Genomic DNA, 13,448 nt, shown 5'->3' with positions numbered 1-13,448 from the left:
AGACCACGAGAGAGAAGGAGATTAAGAGATACTAATTTAGCCTTATTTTTCTATTTATTCGCGTAGTGATGTGGAAGTCTTTGTTTTGGTTCAACTCTTTTTTGTCCCCAGCTGTTTCTTCCTTGAGTTTATTTATTTTCTCCTTCAGGCGCCTTATGATCTCCGTGTCGTGGTGATAAGTTAGTCAGTCAGTCAGTAATTTACGTCAGTCAGTCTCGTTCCCCTTTTTCACTGGTATATTTTTCTATTTCTTTTCTTTCCAATTTCGTCTTTTCTATTCAATCTTTCTTGGCCAGTCTCTCTCTCTCTCTCTCTCTCTCTCTCTCTCTCTCTCTCTCTTTCAGGTATCTTGACTTTCTCGTGCCTTTCTATCTTTAATTTACTTCTCTTTGTCTCCTTTCTCTTTCCTTCTCTTCCTTTCCCAGCTTTTCACCCTTTCTTTTCTCATCCACATTTTTCTTTTATTGTATTATACATACTTGCGGAAGTCACATGACGGGAACCTTTTACCGAACTAATTAAATAATGACAACACTTAAAGTTACAGGGATCATATTGAATCTGTGCTCTACAACTCTCTCTCTCTCTCTCTCTCTCTCTCTCTCTCTCTCTCAATTTCACGTACTTTCTCTCCACTTCTGCAGGCTAGGATGGGTTTGAGTGCGTTGGGTGTGTTGTGTGCATTGCGTGGCGCTGCGTGTGTTGGGAGAGGATGCGGAAAAGGAGCAGGTCGTGAGGTTATCTCTGTACTGTGGTAAACATCAGCTGTTGCCTTATGACGTAACAACAGGGCCACTTTCAGATAAGTGATGAGCGAGATGCGTAGTGACGGTGACAGAGTGTGTGTGCGTGTGTGTGTGTGTGTGTGTGTGTGTGTGTGTGAAGGGAGTCCACATTTTTTTTCTTTTCTTTTTTCCTATTATCATTGCTATCTTGCTTGTTTCCATTTCCGTTCCCATTATCATTATCATTACTACTACTACTACTACTACTACTACTACTACTACTACTACTACTACTTATCGTCCTCTTTATCCTAATAATTATTAGCAATCATCAACATCCTCACCACCACCGCCACTACCACCACCATTATCATCATCATCATCACTTCATACTCTCGTCATCATCATGGAAACCTTCATCTTGTTGTCAGCTTTGTTACCATCATTATTCCTCCTCATCTTCATTCTTCATTCCTTATTATCACCAACAACGTAATTATTGTTTCACCATCATTATCACTATCACTGTTACTCATTAAAATCCCCCCCTCTCTCTCTCTCTCTCTCTTCCTCTTCCTTCTCCTCATCGTCCTCGTCCTTTCTTGTGTTTTTACTATCAGTACAGTTATAGTCTCGCTTTGTATGTAAGTTAATTCATGTATATACGTCTGATTTGCTTTGTGTTGGTGGTGGTGGTGGTGGCGGTGGTGGTGGCGAGTGAGTTTGTCGTTGTCGTCATTGTTGTTTGTCTATGTGACTGAAGGACTTTACTGAAGGACGAAAGAATAAAGTAATAAACAGATGAATATTTTGATTATTACTGTTAAGTCTATAAAAGGAGAGAAGTGTGATAATAATAATAATAATAATAATAATAATATGGATTTAAAGCGTGAGTGTCTGTCTGTCCGTCTGTATGTTTGTATGTGCTCTCTCTCTCTCTCTCTCTCTCTCTCTCTCTCTCTCTCTCTCTCTCTCTCATTATCATCAATCAATATTGCTCTAAGTCATTCACACTTTTAGTTCCAACACCACCACCACCACCGCCAGCACAGGCTACCCACCAGCACCAATCAGTCACCAGGCGGAGCGGGGAGCGGAGGGCGGGAGCATAACCAGTCTGTTATACCACCACGGTGCTGGCCATGACACAGATTTCCCCCTCTCGCCCCCTCCACGCCGCGGCACAGCACACTACGGCACAGAGGCAATGCACCTTCCTCCTTCCCTCTTTTATAGCACTTTTCTGGGCGGGGCGGGGTTGGGAAGGGCAAAAAAGGTATGAGTTTGGCTGGGTTGGTCTGAATAAGGTTAGATTGGCCTGGGAATGACTAGGGACGGGCTGGGAAGGGATGGCCGTGACTGGGTTGGGTCCGAGTGAGGTTCTGTTGGGCTGGAAAGAACTGGGTGGAGCTGTACAGGGTTGGGTTAGTGAGGTAATGGGTTGAAATGGGCTGGCTTACGCATGGTTGTTTGAGGGCAAGCTAGGAAGGACTGCGGAGGAGTGGGCCGTTTTGTGCTGGGAGGGGCTGAGTCTGGTGGGTCTTGGTGGGGCTAAAAAAAAAAAAAAAAAAAAAAAAAAATAAAATAAAATAAATAATAATATTGTACGGTATAAGTATGATTAGGGCTGGGTATGGCTGAGAATAGGTGGTTAGATGTCATGATGGTATTATATGTGTTGGGTGGAGCTAGCTAGGTTGGACTAAGAATGACTGGACGAGACTAATTTGCCACTAATGTGAGGCCGGGAGCGTTAGGGTCGATCCTGGGCTGACTTACACTGGGATGGGAAGTTCTGGGTTGCTCTGACCTAAGAGTGGAGTAAGATTGAGTTGTCTTTGGTGTTTATTCTTAGGAGGTGGCGGGAAGAGATAGGAAGGGACAGGGATGGGGTAAATGAGGCTGGAATGGGCATGGGTGGGTTTTGGTAAGGCTGGGATGAGGCTGAGCTGGGTTAAGGATTGGGAAGAGGATGGAAAGGGCATGGGTGGGTTTAGGTAAGGCTAAGATTCGTACAGTACAGAAATCTGTCTTGCAGCAATTATTGTAGAGGTGACATTAGTTGTAGTTGTGGTCGAAGAATTGGTAAGGTTACTCTGACCTTAGCGTGCAGTAATATGGTGGTAATGTGATAGGTCAGTGGTGGTGGTGGTGGTGAAGGGGATAGTAATGGGATTGGCACTGACTGATCGGTCTTTGTGTGGTGGTGGTGGTGGTGGTGGTGGTTGCAGTCAGGTGTGCGTGGTGGTGTTTTGATGAGGACGAATTGATTAACTTAAAGCTGTCATCATATTGAAGAAATATTCGGATCTGATTCAAACAGTCAATGCAATCCATTTCTTTCACACTTTCAAAATTCAGTTGTGTGTGTGATGACGGTGGTGGAGGAACAGCTGTGGTGGTGGCGAGACAGACCCCGTGTGTTGGTGAACAGAAGTGTACACTGCAGGAGGCGACATCAGGCAAGGTCTATTATTAGTGTGGGTGTCTGCTTGTCAGTTCTTGTACTCAAGTTGTTTGGTGATACATGAGATAAGTCCCTCTGTCCCTCTCCCTTCCCTCAGCACAGGCGTTATGATGATGCTGGGTGCACTGGTGTGTGGTGGTGGTGGTGGTGACAGAGTAGCTACAAGGATAATGGCGTGTGACTGGTGTGTGGTGGTGGTGGTGGTAGAGTAGCTACAAGGATAATGGCGTGTGACTGGTGTGTGGTGGTGGTGACAGTAGCTACAAGGATAATGGCGTGTGACTGGTGTGTGGTGGTGGTGGTAGAGTAGCTACAAGGATAATGACGTGTGACTGGTGTGTGGTGGTGGTGGTGGTGGTGGTGGTAGAGTAGCTACAAGGATAATGGCGTATTACAGATGTGTGGTGGTGGTGGTGGTAGAGTAGCTACAAGGATAATGGCGTGTGACTGGTGTGTGGTGGTGGTGGTAGAGTAGCTACAAGGATAATGGCGTGTGACTGGTGTGTGGTGGTGGTGGTGGTAGAGTAGCTACAAGGATAATGGCGTGTGACTGGTGTGTGGTGGTGGTGGTGGAGTAGCTACAAGGATTATGGAGTGTGACTGGTACAAGGATAATGGTGTGTGGTGGTGGTGGTGGTAGAGTAGCTACAAGGATAATGGCGTGTGACTGGTGTGTGGTGGTGGTGGTGGTAGAGTAGCTACAAGGATAATGGCGTGTGACTGGTGTGTGGTGGTGGTGGTGGTGGTAGAGTAGCTACAAGGATAATGGCGTGTGACTGGTGTGTGGTGGTGGTAGAGTAGCTATAAAGATAATGGCGTGTGACTGGTGTGTGGTGGTGGTAGAGTAGCTATAAAGATAATGGCGAGTGACTGGTGTGTGGTGGTGGTGGAGTAGTTACAAGGATAATGGCGTGTGACTGGTGTGTGGTGGTGGAGTAGTTACAAGGATGATGGGGTGTGACTGGTGTGTGGTGGTGGTGGAGTAGTTACAAGGATGATGGAGTGTGACTGGTGTGTGGTGGTGGTGGAGTAGTTACAAGGATAATGGCGAGTGACTGGTGTGTGGTGGTGGTGGTAGAGTAGCTACAAGGATAATGGCGTGTGACTGGTGTGTGGTGGAGTAGTTACAAGGATAATGGCGTGTGATGGTGGTGGTGGTAGAGTAGCTACAAGGATAATGGCGTGTGACTGGTGTGTGGTGGTGGTGGTAGAATAGCTACAAGGATAATGGCAAGTGACTGGTGTGTGGTGGTGGTGGTAGAGTAGCTACAAGGATAATGGCAAGTGACTGGTGTGTGTGTGGTGGTGGTGGTAGAATAGCTACAAGGATAATGGCGTGTGACTGGTGTGTGGTGGTGGTGGTGGTGGTAGTGACAAGGATAATGGTGTGACTGGTGTGGTGGTGGTGGTGGTAGAGTAGCTACAAGGATAATGGCGTGTGACTGGTGTGTGGTGCCGGTGGTAGAGTAGCTATAAGGATAATGGCGAGTGACTGGTGTGTGGTGGTGGTGGTGGTGTAGTAGTTACAAGGATGATGGAGTGTGACTGGTGGTGGCAGAGTAGCTACAAGGATAATGGCGTGTGACTGGTGTGTGGTGGTGGTGGTGGTGCTAGAGATAGCTATAAGGATAATGGTGGTGGTGTAGTAGTTACAAGGATAATGGCGTGTGTGGTGGTGGTGGTAGGTAGAGTAAGCTGACTGGTGTGTGGTGGTGGTAGAAGGATAATGGCGAGTGACTGGTGTGGTGGAGGTGGTGGTGGTAGAGTAGCTATAAGGATAATGGCGAGTGACTGGTGTGTGGTGGTGGTGGCAGAGCAGCTACAAGGATAATGGCGTGTGACTGGTGTGGCGTGTGGTGTGGTGGTGGTGGTAGAATAGCTACAAGGATAATGGCGTGTGACTGGTGTGTGGTGGTGGTGGTGGTGGTAGAGTAGCTATAAGGATAATGGCAAGTGACTGGTGTGTGGTGGTGGTGGTGGTAGAGTAGCTACAAGGATAATGGCGAGTGACTGGTGTGTGGTGGTGGTGGTAGAGTAGCTACAAGGATGATGGAGTGTGACTGGTGTGTGGTGGTGGTGGTGGTGGTAGAATAGCTACAAGGATAATGGCGTGTGACTGGTGTGTGGTGGTGGTGGTAGAATAGCTACAAGGATAATGGCGTGTGACTGGTGTGTGGTGGTGGTGGTGGTGGTAGAGTAGCTACAAGGATGATGGAGTGTGACTGGTGTGTGGTGGTGGTGGTGGTGGTAGAATAGCTACAAGGATAATGGCGTGTGACTGGTGTGTGGTGGTGGTGGTAGAATAGCTACAAGGATAATGGCGTGTGACTGGTGTGTGGTGGTGGTGGTGGTGGTAGAATAGCTACAAGGATAATGGCGTGTGACTGGTGTGTGGTGGTGGTGGTGGTGGTAGAATAGCTACAAGGATAATGGCGTGTGACTTGCGTGTGGTGGTGGTGGTGGTGGTGGAGTAGCTACAAGGATATTGGTGTGTCAGTGTACGGATAATAAACCTTGGGTAGAATGTGTCTTGGTGTAGCGGCGAGGGTCGTGAAGTGACACGCGTGGTGGTAACCTTCCTCTTGGCGGAGTCACGTCTGGCGTGGCACGGCACCAGCTGAGCACGTGGCGGCTGCCTGGCTGAGCTGCTCCTCGTCCTCATCCTGTCGGGGCGCGACATGAGGAGCACAACTACAGAGTATTTGCTGTCCCCTTCCTTTGTACCAAAACAACACAACACAAAACGGTGGTGAGGCAAAGGTTTGGTTCATGATGTATACCTTTATTTACGTTATACAAATGCTGCATAAGACAGGGGGTGAGGCGAGCGAGAACCTGATCTACAACAAGCTGAGTTATACATGACTGCTGCTGCTGCTGGTGAGGGCCTGCGCGGCCATATAAGTGCGCACCGCCGTCAGCGGGGCTCCAGCAGGGCCTGTATATCTAAAGCTACTAGTGTGATAGTCTGGTGGTTTGAGCGCCTGGCCGCGCACAGCAGCTGCTGCAGCGCCTCAAGCCTCCCTGTTCTGCGAGCGAAGGGCCCTCAATATGAGGACCCGTTGACTTTGAAGGCCGAGGGTCGCGTTATCACAAGCCTTGCCCGTCGCGTGGGGAGGAAAGGCACGGTGACGCGGTAAGGCCGGCTGTCCATAAGAGCTGCCTGACCCGCGGCCTTCCCACGCGGGCTGCAACACTACTATACAAAACAATAACAATAGACTGAGTAAGGGTGCGGGGGGAGGGGGTCACAGTCACCTGGAATGAATGAATGAAGTGGTGGTGACCCCCGCCACACGCCGCTGACTGGCTGACGAGGCGAGCACTCAAGCCTGTGCATCACTACACGAGTAACAGTATAATATACTAGAGATATGGCCAACAAAAATAATCTGTATAAACATGGCGGGGCAAAGAGGGGCGGGGATATATACAGAGCGTCTAGGCTAAGATGAGCCGCGGCGGCTGTCATGGTGAAGGTGAGGATGCTGCTGCACGAGGTGACGACGATGGCGATGACGATGAAGCAGCCACGGCGGCGGGGCGCTGCTTGGAGCGAGCTGCCGTCGGCCGGCGTGGCCTGCGACGCGTGGCGGGGCGGCCTGACTAGAACACACTGGTCAGCTGCCGCCCCTCACCATGACAGAGTGCGGGCGTGGGGCGGGGGAGGTGGGCGGCTCAGGTGTTGGAGGCATGGTGCTGCTGTATCTTCTGCAGCGCCTCCTGCGTGGCATACTGACGCAGCACCATGTTCTCGTACTCCAGCTGCGAGATGCGGTCCAGCAGCTCCGTGATCTTCTCCTTCAGAACCTCCACCTCCTCCCGCACGGCGAACATCAGATGCGACTTGACGAGGTCCTGAAACAACAGAGCACACACCATTACAACCACGTTACTATTAACATTACTTAATTAATAACAAAAATACTACACCAATACTATTATTACTGCACACACACACACACACACACACACACACACACACACACTTACATAACACAAACACATTCCACGTTTTTCTCCTTCAAGCGGCAGACACGTCCGCCTCAAAATGTCAAGGTCCCGTGAAGGTGCACGAATCAAACTTAAATCACTTCACGATGTTTGCAGGGCGAGGAACAGAGCCCATCCTTCCCTTCCCCCCACCACTGCAGTACCTATCCCCCATTAACCTCCCCTCTCCCTTCCCCGCACCACTAAAATACCGCAGATAACTATTAAGTAAGACCAATCACGTGAGAGGAGGAGGAGGAGGAGGCGGCGGTGAAGAATGAAGCCAGTCATCCAGGGAGGGACAGGAGAGAGGGAGAGGCAATGGAGGTTATTGGCAAGTTGTACTGAAGTGGCTATTTGCAGCTCTCTCTCTCTCTCTCTCTCTCTCTCTCCGAAGTGGTAGCATCTCTCACACACACACACACACACACACACACACACACACACACACACACACCTCTATACAGCGAACAATGGTATCATAATAGATGGATCCTCAGTAAGTCTGCATACCAGGGACACGCACACGTTTTCTCTCTCTCTCTCTCTCTCTCTCTGAGGCGGGTGCAAGTCCAATCTGCGACTGTCCCTCCCTCACTCTCTCCCTCCCACAGAACGGGCAGCCGGCAGCGGAAAGTTCCTGGCGACGCGGAGGGGCTGGCTTTCTGGCACCCCGCGGCTCTTTCCTTGTGTGTGTGTGTGTGTGTGTGTGTGTGTGTGTGTGATGCTATCTTCCTGGATTGTAGCACTATTTGAGAGAGAGAGAGAGAGAGAGAGAGAGAGAGAGAGAGAGAGAGAGAGAGAGAGAGAGAGAGAGAGAGAGGGGGAAGGAGGTCCTGTCTCTGAGTGGCAGCACAGCCTCGGGAACACTTACAAAGTCAGGCACGAAGAAGAGGAACTGTTCATCTGTTAATCTGACGTCATATACGAAGGAGTCTTTTCTACTCCTGGGCGTGGGCGTGCTTTTGGTGGGCGTGGTAGAGAGCGGCGTATGTGAGGGCGTGGTCATGGGGGACTCGGGCGGAGATAACGCCGAGGACGAGGACGACCTGCTGCTGGAGGCGGAGGAGTAGCCGTCGCTGGCGTAGTCCTGCTGGGCGTACTCTGTCTGTGCAAAGTCGTGCTGCGCGAACTGTGCGTGTGTGCACTCTGAGAATGTGGGCGTGCGGGACATGTCCTGCGTGGGCGTCGCGGGCGGCGTGATAGGGCCGTGGGCGGGATGCGAGAACTCACACTGTAAGGAGTCCATCTTCATAGTGGTGGCGACGCCGGGTGAGGCGGCAAGGCACTGGAGTGTCTTTGTTATGCACGTGTGTGTGTCACCACTGCGCGGCGGCTTGAGTCTATGCACTGCACTGACACTGGAGTGAGTGTGGCACTGCACGATATTGGTCGGGCACTGGTGGGGCGGGCAGATACCGTAGAGCTGCACGGGTGTGGCGGAGTGGTGGCGGCGCGGTGCGAGGACAACCTCTCAGTGTGGTGTCTCGGGGTGGACTGGCTGCAGGAAGGGGGGCGCCGCCTTATAAGCGGACACTCGCCGCCGTGGCTGCCGCCCTGCACCACGCATGCATCACCGCGAAGGCTGGCTGGCAGCGCGCCCACACGCCGCCACACCTGTACGCGGCGGCTCTTGCTTACTTTCCCGAGAATCCTGCTGATCCTTGTGACGTCTTGCCTTGCCCGCCCCGCCCCGCCGCGCCGCACTCTTCACGCCACAGCTTCGCGGAACACAGCTCAGGGTCACGCCTCGCTCCCTTCCCGCCACGAGCAACACTTCCTTCCCTCCTGGCGGACCATCGCCTTGGAGGACCACAGTCCGCCTCACCGCTCCCGCCGCCACCACCATCTCTCCACCACCGCTGCTGCTGCTGCTGCTGCTGCTGCTGCTGCGCACTCTCCGCCGTCACCTACCCGCCGTCTGACCTACTTATGGGAACCTTACTCACCCTAAGTCCCGCTTCCTCCTCGGAAGTCACGCCACCCTCGCCTCAACTATCGCGCCGCCTCGCCTTGCCTCGCCCTTAACCGTGACAAAAGGAGCGGGGAATGACGCGCCATGAATCAAGTGGCGCGGCGGTGCTACGGCTGGCACTCCTAGCAACTGTGCCGCCACCTCATCCCCCTTCCGCACCTCAGCACCTCCGCCGCGCGTCCATACCTCGCCCATACAAGGCACGAAAGGTGCCCATCCTCGCCCAGACACAATACCGCCGCTGCACGCCTGCACACTTTCTCGCCGACATCACACACACACACACACACACACACACACACACACACACACACACACACACACACAGTCTATTACTTCAACACCCCACACCCTGCAGCTTGAGAACAAACACCCACGGTACACAGTTAGTTCCTGACAACACATGACTACCTCACACGTGGGCGGCGACACCCACACCTGCCAATCACCAACAGGTACACACACACCCGGATGCGCGCACACACACATCAAGGAAACTTAAGTCTGAGCCCAGAGACAAAGCAAACACACATTATCAAATAGGCTGAAAAATTGGTCAGATAAAACTAGAAACACACACACACACACACACACACACACACACACACACACACACACACACACACACACACACACGGGTTTACTGACCGTCTTCAACATCCCAACTTTCCCCTCCCACCCTCCCTGTCACTCTTCAACTACCCTGCCATCACACACACACACACACACACACACACACACACACACACACACACACACACACACACCTCCCCAGTCACGGCCATCACTCCCCATTCCCTTCCCCAGCGACTATCACGTGAAAATCATAATAACCGGACAGACTCGCCACTCCAAGCACCACTCCCCTCCCACCCCCCCCCTCCTCTCACACCTGAGCATACCTGGGCACATTCAAGCCTCTGACTTTCTCCCTGAGTATTGATCTGTCTTGCCTTCTCTTCCCCCCCTCCCTCCCCCACCATTCCATTCCTCCATCTCCCCTTATCCCAGCCTCACTCCTTGCATTTTTTGTCTGTCTGTCTGTTGGCTTGCATCTCTTGTGTATTATTCTATGGTATTCTCTCTCTCTCTCTCTTTCTCTCTCTCAGGAGGCATCGACCCGTCCAGCAGCCTTGTGTCCCTAAGCGGCGTGCCCTAAACACTGTCCTTGGCCCCCTACCGCACACCCGTCCCCACCTCACCACACCACGTGCACTCCCCCCCAACATTCCCTCCATGCATTGATTGGTCACCCAGAACCCCCCACCGACCCCCACCAGACTCCAACACCTGCGCTGTACCCCCCCCCTCTAACCCCCACACCACCTTACCCTCCTAAGTGGCCTTGGAAACACAGACCTTGCTGGATGGTTGAGGGTGTCTCGTCTCTCTCTCTCTCTCTCTCTCTCACACACACACACACACACCCGCTACGCTCAGAACTTGTCTTTCCGCTAACTGAGGGAGGAAAGGGAGCATGGAGCCGCGCACCTGTGAGATTTTGGCACTTGGAGTTAAGATTTCTGGGGAGCGAGCAAGAAGGGTGGAGCTGACACGCGCGCACACACTCAGTGTCACACACACACACACACACACACACACACACACACACACACACACACCGGTAACTCAGTGGTTAGAGCGTTGGCTTCACAAGCCAGAGGACCGGGGTTCGATTCCCCGGCCGGGTGGAGATATTTGGGTGTGTCTCCTTTCACGTGTAGGTGCTGTTCACCTAGCAGTGAGTAGGTACGGGATGTAAATCGAGGAGTTGTGACCTTGTTGTCCCGGTGTGTGGTGTGTGCCTGGTCTCAGGCCTATCCGAAGATCGGAAATAATGAGCTCTGAGCTCGTTCCGTTTGGTAACGTCTGACTGTCTCGTCAGAGGCAGTGATCAAACAGTGAAACAGTGAAACACACACACACACACACGAGATCACGTAGACGATCAACAACGCACTTTTAAAGTGTGTGGAGGGTACAGACCCTCAGTTCACAACTAATGTAAAAATAAGTACTACTACTGCAACCACCACTACACTACTACAACAACAACAACAACAACAACAACAACTACTACTACTACTACTACTACTACTACTGGAAGCTCACGTCACTAATAATTCATCATACTAGACATTTTGCGTATACTTCTATCCATCTATTTATCAGGACACTTCCCATCTATTCTTCCATCTCTTCATCCATCCTTTTATCCATCTCTCCTTCCAAGCATCCATTCATCCACCTATCTCCGTCTCAACCCATCCATTCATTTCAGTACCTCTACCTCCGCCAGCCAGCCAGCCATCCAGTCTTTTCTCGACGTCACAGACAGCCCCGGCACAGCGTCAGATACCCTTTCTCTCAGTGACGTCAGCCCAGCTCCCAGTGCCATGACCCCGGCCTCTACCCACGGCACTCTTTACTGCCCTCCCTACCAACCCGCTCACTCCCTCCCTCACACTTCCTCTCCTTCTTCTACGCCGTTTCCTTTCCCGTGTGGCGATTTCCAGTTTCTTCTAGTTCCATTCATTTTATCTTATCTATTCATTTATTTACTTTCTGAGGCAGTTTCGTGGTCTACTTTTGATTCGCGTCTCATTGTTTGGGTTCAGTTCCGTTTTCTTTTCTTTTTTTTTTATCTTACTTTATTTCAATTCTTCCCACTAGTCTATGTTTATCTAATCTCTCTCTCTCTCTCTCTCTCTCTCTCTCTCTCTCTCTCTCTTCCGTAATCTACCAACTCTTCTGCTTTCCCCATTCCCATTAATACTTCCTCTCCCTTTCCCTTTCTCAGATTTTCCAATTCTTATCTTTGTCTGTGTCTGTGTGTGTGTGTGTGTGTGTGTGTGTGTGTGTGTGTGTATACTACACAGGTGACACGCGCTCATGTACACCTGAGCTATGGGCCAAGGACACACACACACACACACACACACACACACACACACACACAGAGAGAGAGAGAGAGAGAGAGAGAGAGAGAGAGAGAGAGAGAGAGAGAGAGAGAGAGAGAGAGAGAGAGAGAGAGAGAGAGAGAGATTCAGTCGATAGAGGTGTTGTTGATAAATGGTAAAGTTAATTAGGACAGGTAAATGCTGCTACTGCTGCTGCTGCTGCTGTTGCTACTACATAAATACTTCGTAAACTAGATACCCCATTCTCTCTCTCTCTCTCTTTCTCTCTCGCGGCACCAGTTGGCGGCGCCTCGCAGTCTGTCTCTTTCCCTTCCTATCTGCTCCTCTTCCTTCTCCTCCTGTTCCCTCTTCTCTTCCTCCTTCACCTATGTTCCTTCTCTCTACTTCCTACACAGACATTTTTTTTCCTCCGACCCCCCCACAGCCTTCTCTATCTCCCTCCTCTCTCTCTCTCTCTCTCTCTCTCTCTCTCTCTCTCTCTCTCTCCTTCTCCTTCCTCTCTCAAGTAACATGTGTGTGTGTGTGTGTGTGTGTGTGTGTGTGTGTGTGTGTGTGTGTGTGTGTGTGTGTGTGTGTGTGTGTGTGTGTGTGTGTGTGTGTGTGTGTGTGTGTGTGTGTGTGTGTAAACCCAGGTGCTTTGTTCCCTACACAACACAACACAACACACACATTTACACAAACTTCCGCTCTCTTCTCTTGTTACGGATTGTGTGTGTGTGTGTGTGTGTGTGTGTGTGTGTGTGTGTGTGTGTGTGTGTGTGTGTGTGTGTGTGTGTGTGTGTGTGTGTGTGTGTGTAGGAGACAAGAAAAGTGAGAGTGAAGTACATAAAGGAAGGATAAGAGTGAATGAAAGCGTGAGGGAGTGAGAAAAAAAAAACGAATGAAAGAGAGAGTAGATAGAGGCTTGAGAGAGAGAGAGAGAGAGAGAGAGAGAGAGAGAGAGAGAGAGAGAGAGAGAGAGAGAGAGAGAGAAGCGTACGTGTTTGGGGGGACTAAGTCTGAGAAATATATCTAGGTCAACACTCACTCCCTCTCCCTTGTCAGAGTAGCAACATCTGACAACTGCAGCGGAGGAGGAGGAGGAGGAGGAGGAGGAGGAGGAGGAGGAGGAGGAGGAGGAGGAGGAGGAGGAGGAGGAGGAGGAGGAGGAGGAGGAGGAGGAATAAACGAGGGAATAAACGAGAGAGAGAGAGAGAGAGAGAGAGAGAGAGAGAGAGAGAGAGAGAGAGAGAGAGAGAGAGAGAGAGAGAGAGAGAGAGAGAGAGAGAGAGATTACATTCGTACCCTTTAAAATCGTTTCAGAGTAGTCTCCTCCTCCTCCTCTTCTTCTTCTTCCCTCCTCGCGCCAGGCTGTCTGATCTATC

The 13,448-nt window shown here is 51.1% G+C and overlaps 1 protein-coding gene and 1 long non-coding RNA gene across 2 annotated transcripts in view; both read right to left on the bottom strand.

Annotated features, from left to right (window-relative positions):
• Positions 1 to 5,961: 5,961 nt before the first annotated feature.
• The window catches only part of LOC123501381 (TSC22 domain family protein 2-like), a 130,693-nt gene continuing 123,206 nt past the window's right edge, over positions 5,962 to 13,448 (bottom strand). The window contains exon 3 of the mRNA XM_045250194.1: positions 5,962 to 7,053. Coding sequence (XP_045106129.1) covers positions 6,874 to 7,053 — 180 coding nt within the window. The 3' untranslated portion in view covers positions 5,962 to 6,873. The remainder of the gene's footprint in view (positions 7,054 to 13,448) is intronic.
• The window catches only part of LOC123501383, a 4,719-nt gene continuing 3,062 nt past the window's right edge, over positions 11,792 to 13,448 (bottom strand). The window contains exon 2 of the long non-coding RNA XR_006673619.1: positions 11,792 to 12,342. This is a non-coding gene — a long non-coding RNA (uncharacterized LOC123501383). The remainder of the gene's footprint in view (positions 12,343 to 13,448) is intronic.

This window comes from Portunus trituberculatus, chromosome 9 (assembly GCF_017591435.1).
Source record: "Portunus trituberculatus isolate SZX2019 chromosome 9, ASM1759143v1, whole genome shotgun sequence".
NCBI classification, from domain to species: Eukaryota; Metazoa; Arthropoda; class Malacostraca; order Decapoda; family Portunidae; genus Portunus; species Portunus trituberculatus.
The sequence above is the reverse complement of the archived record's forward strand: the minus strand, read 5'-3'. Positions and strand labels throughout refer to the sequence as shown.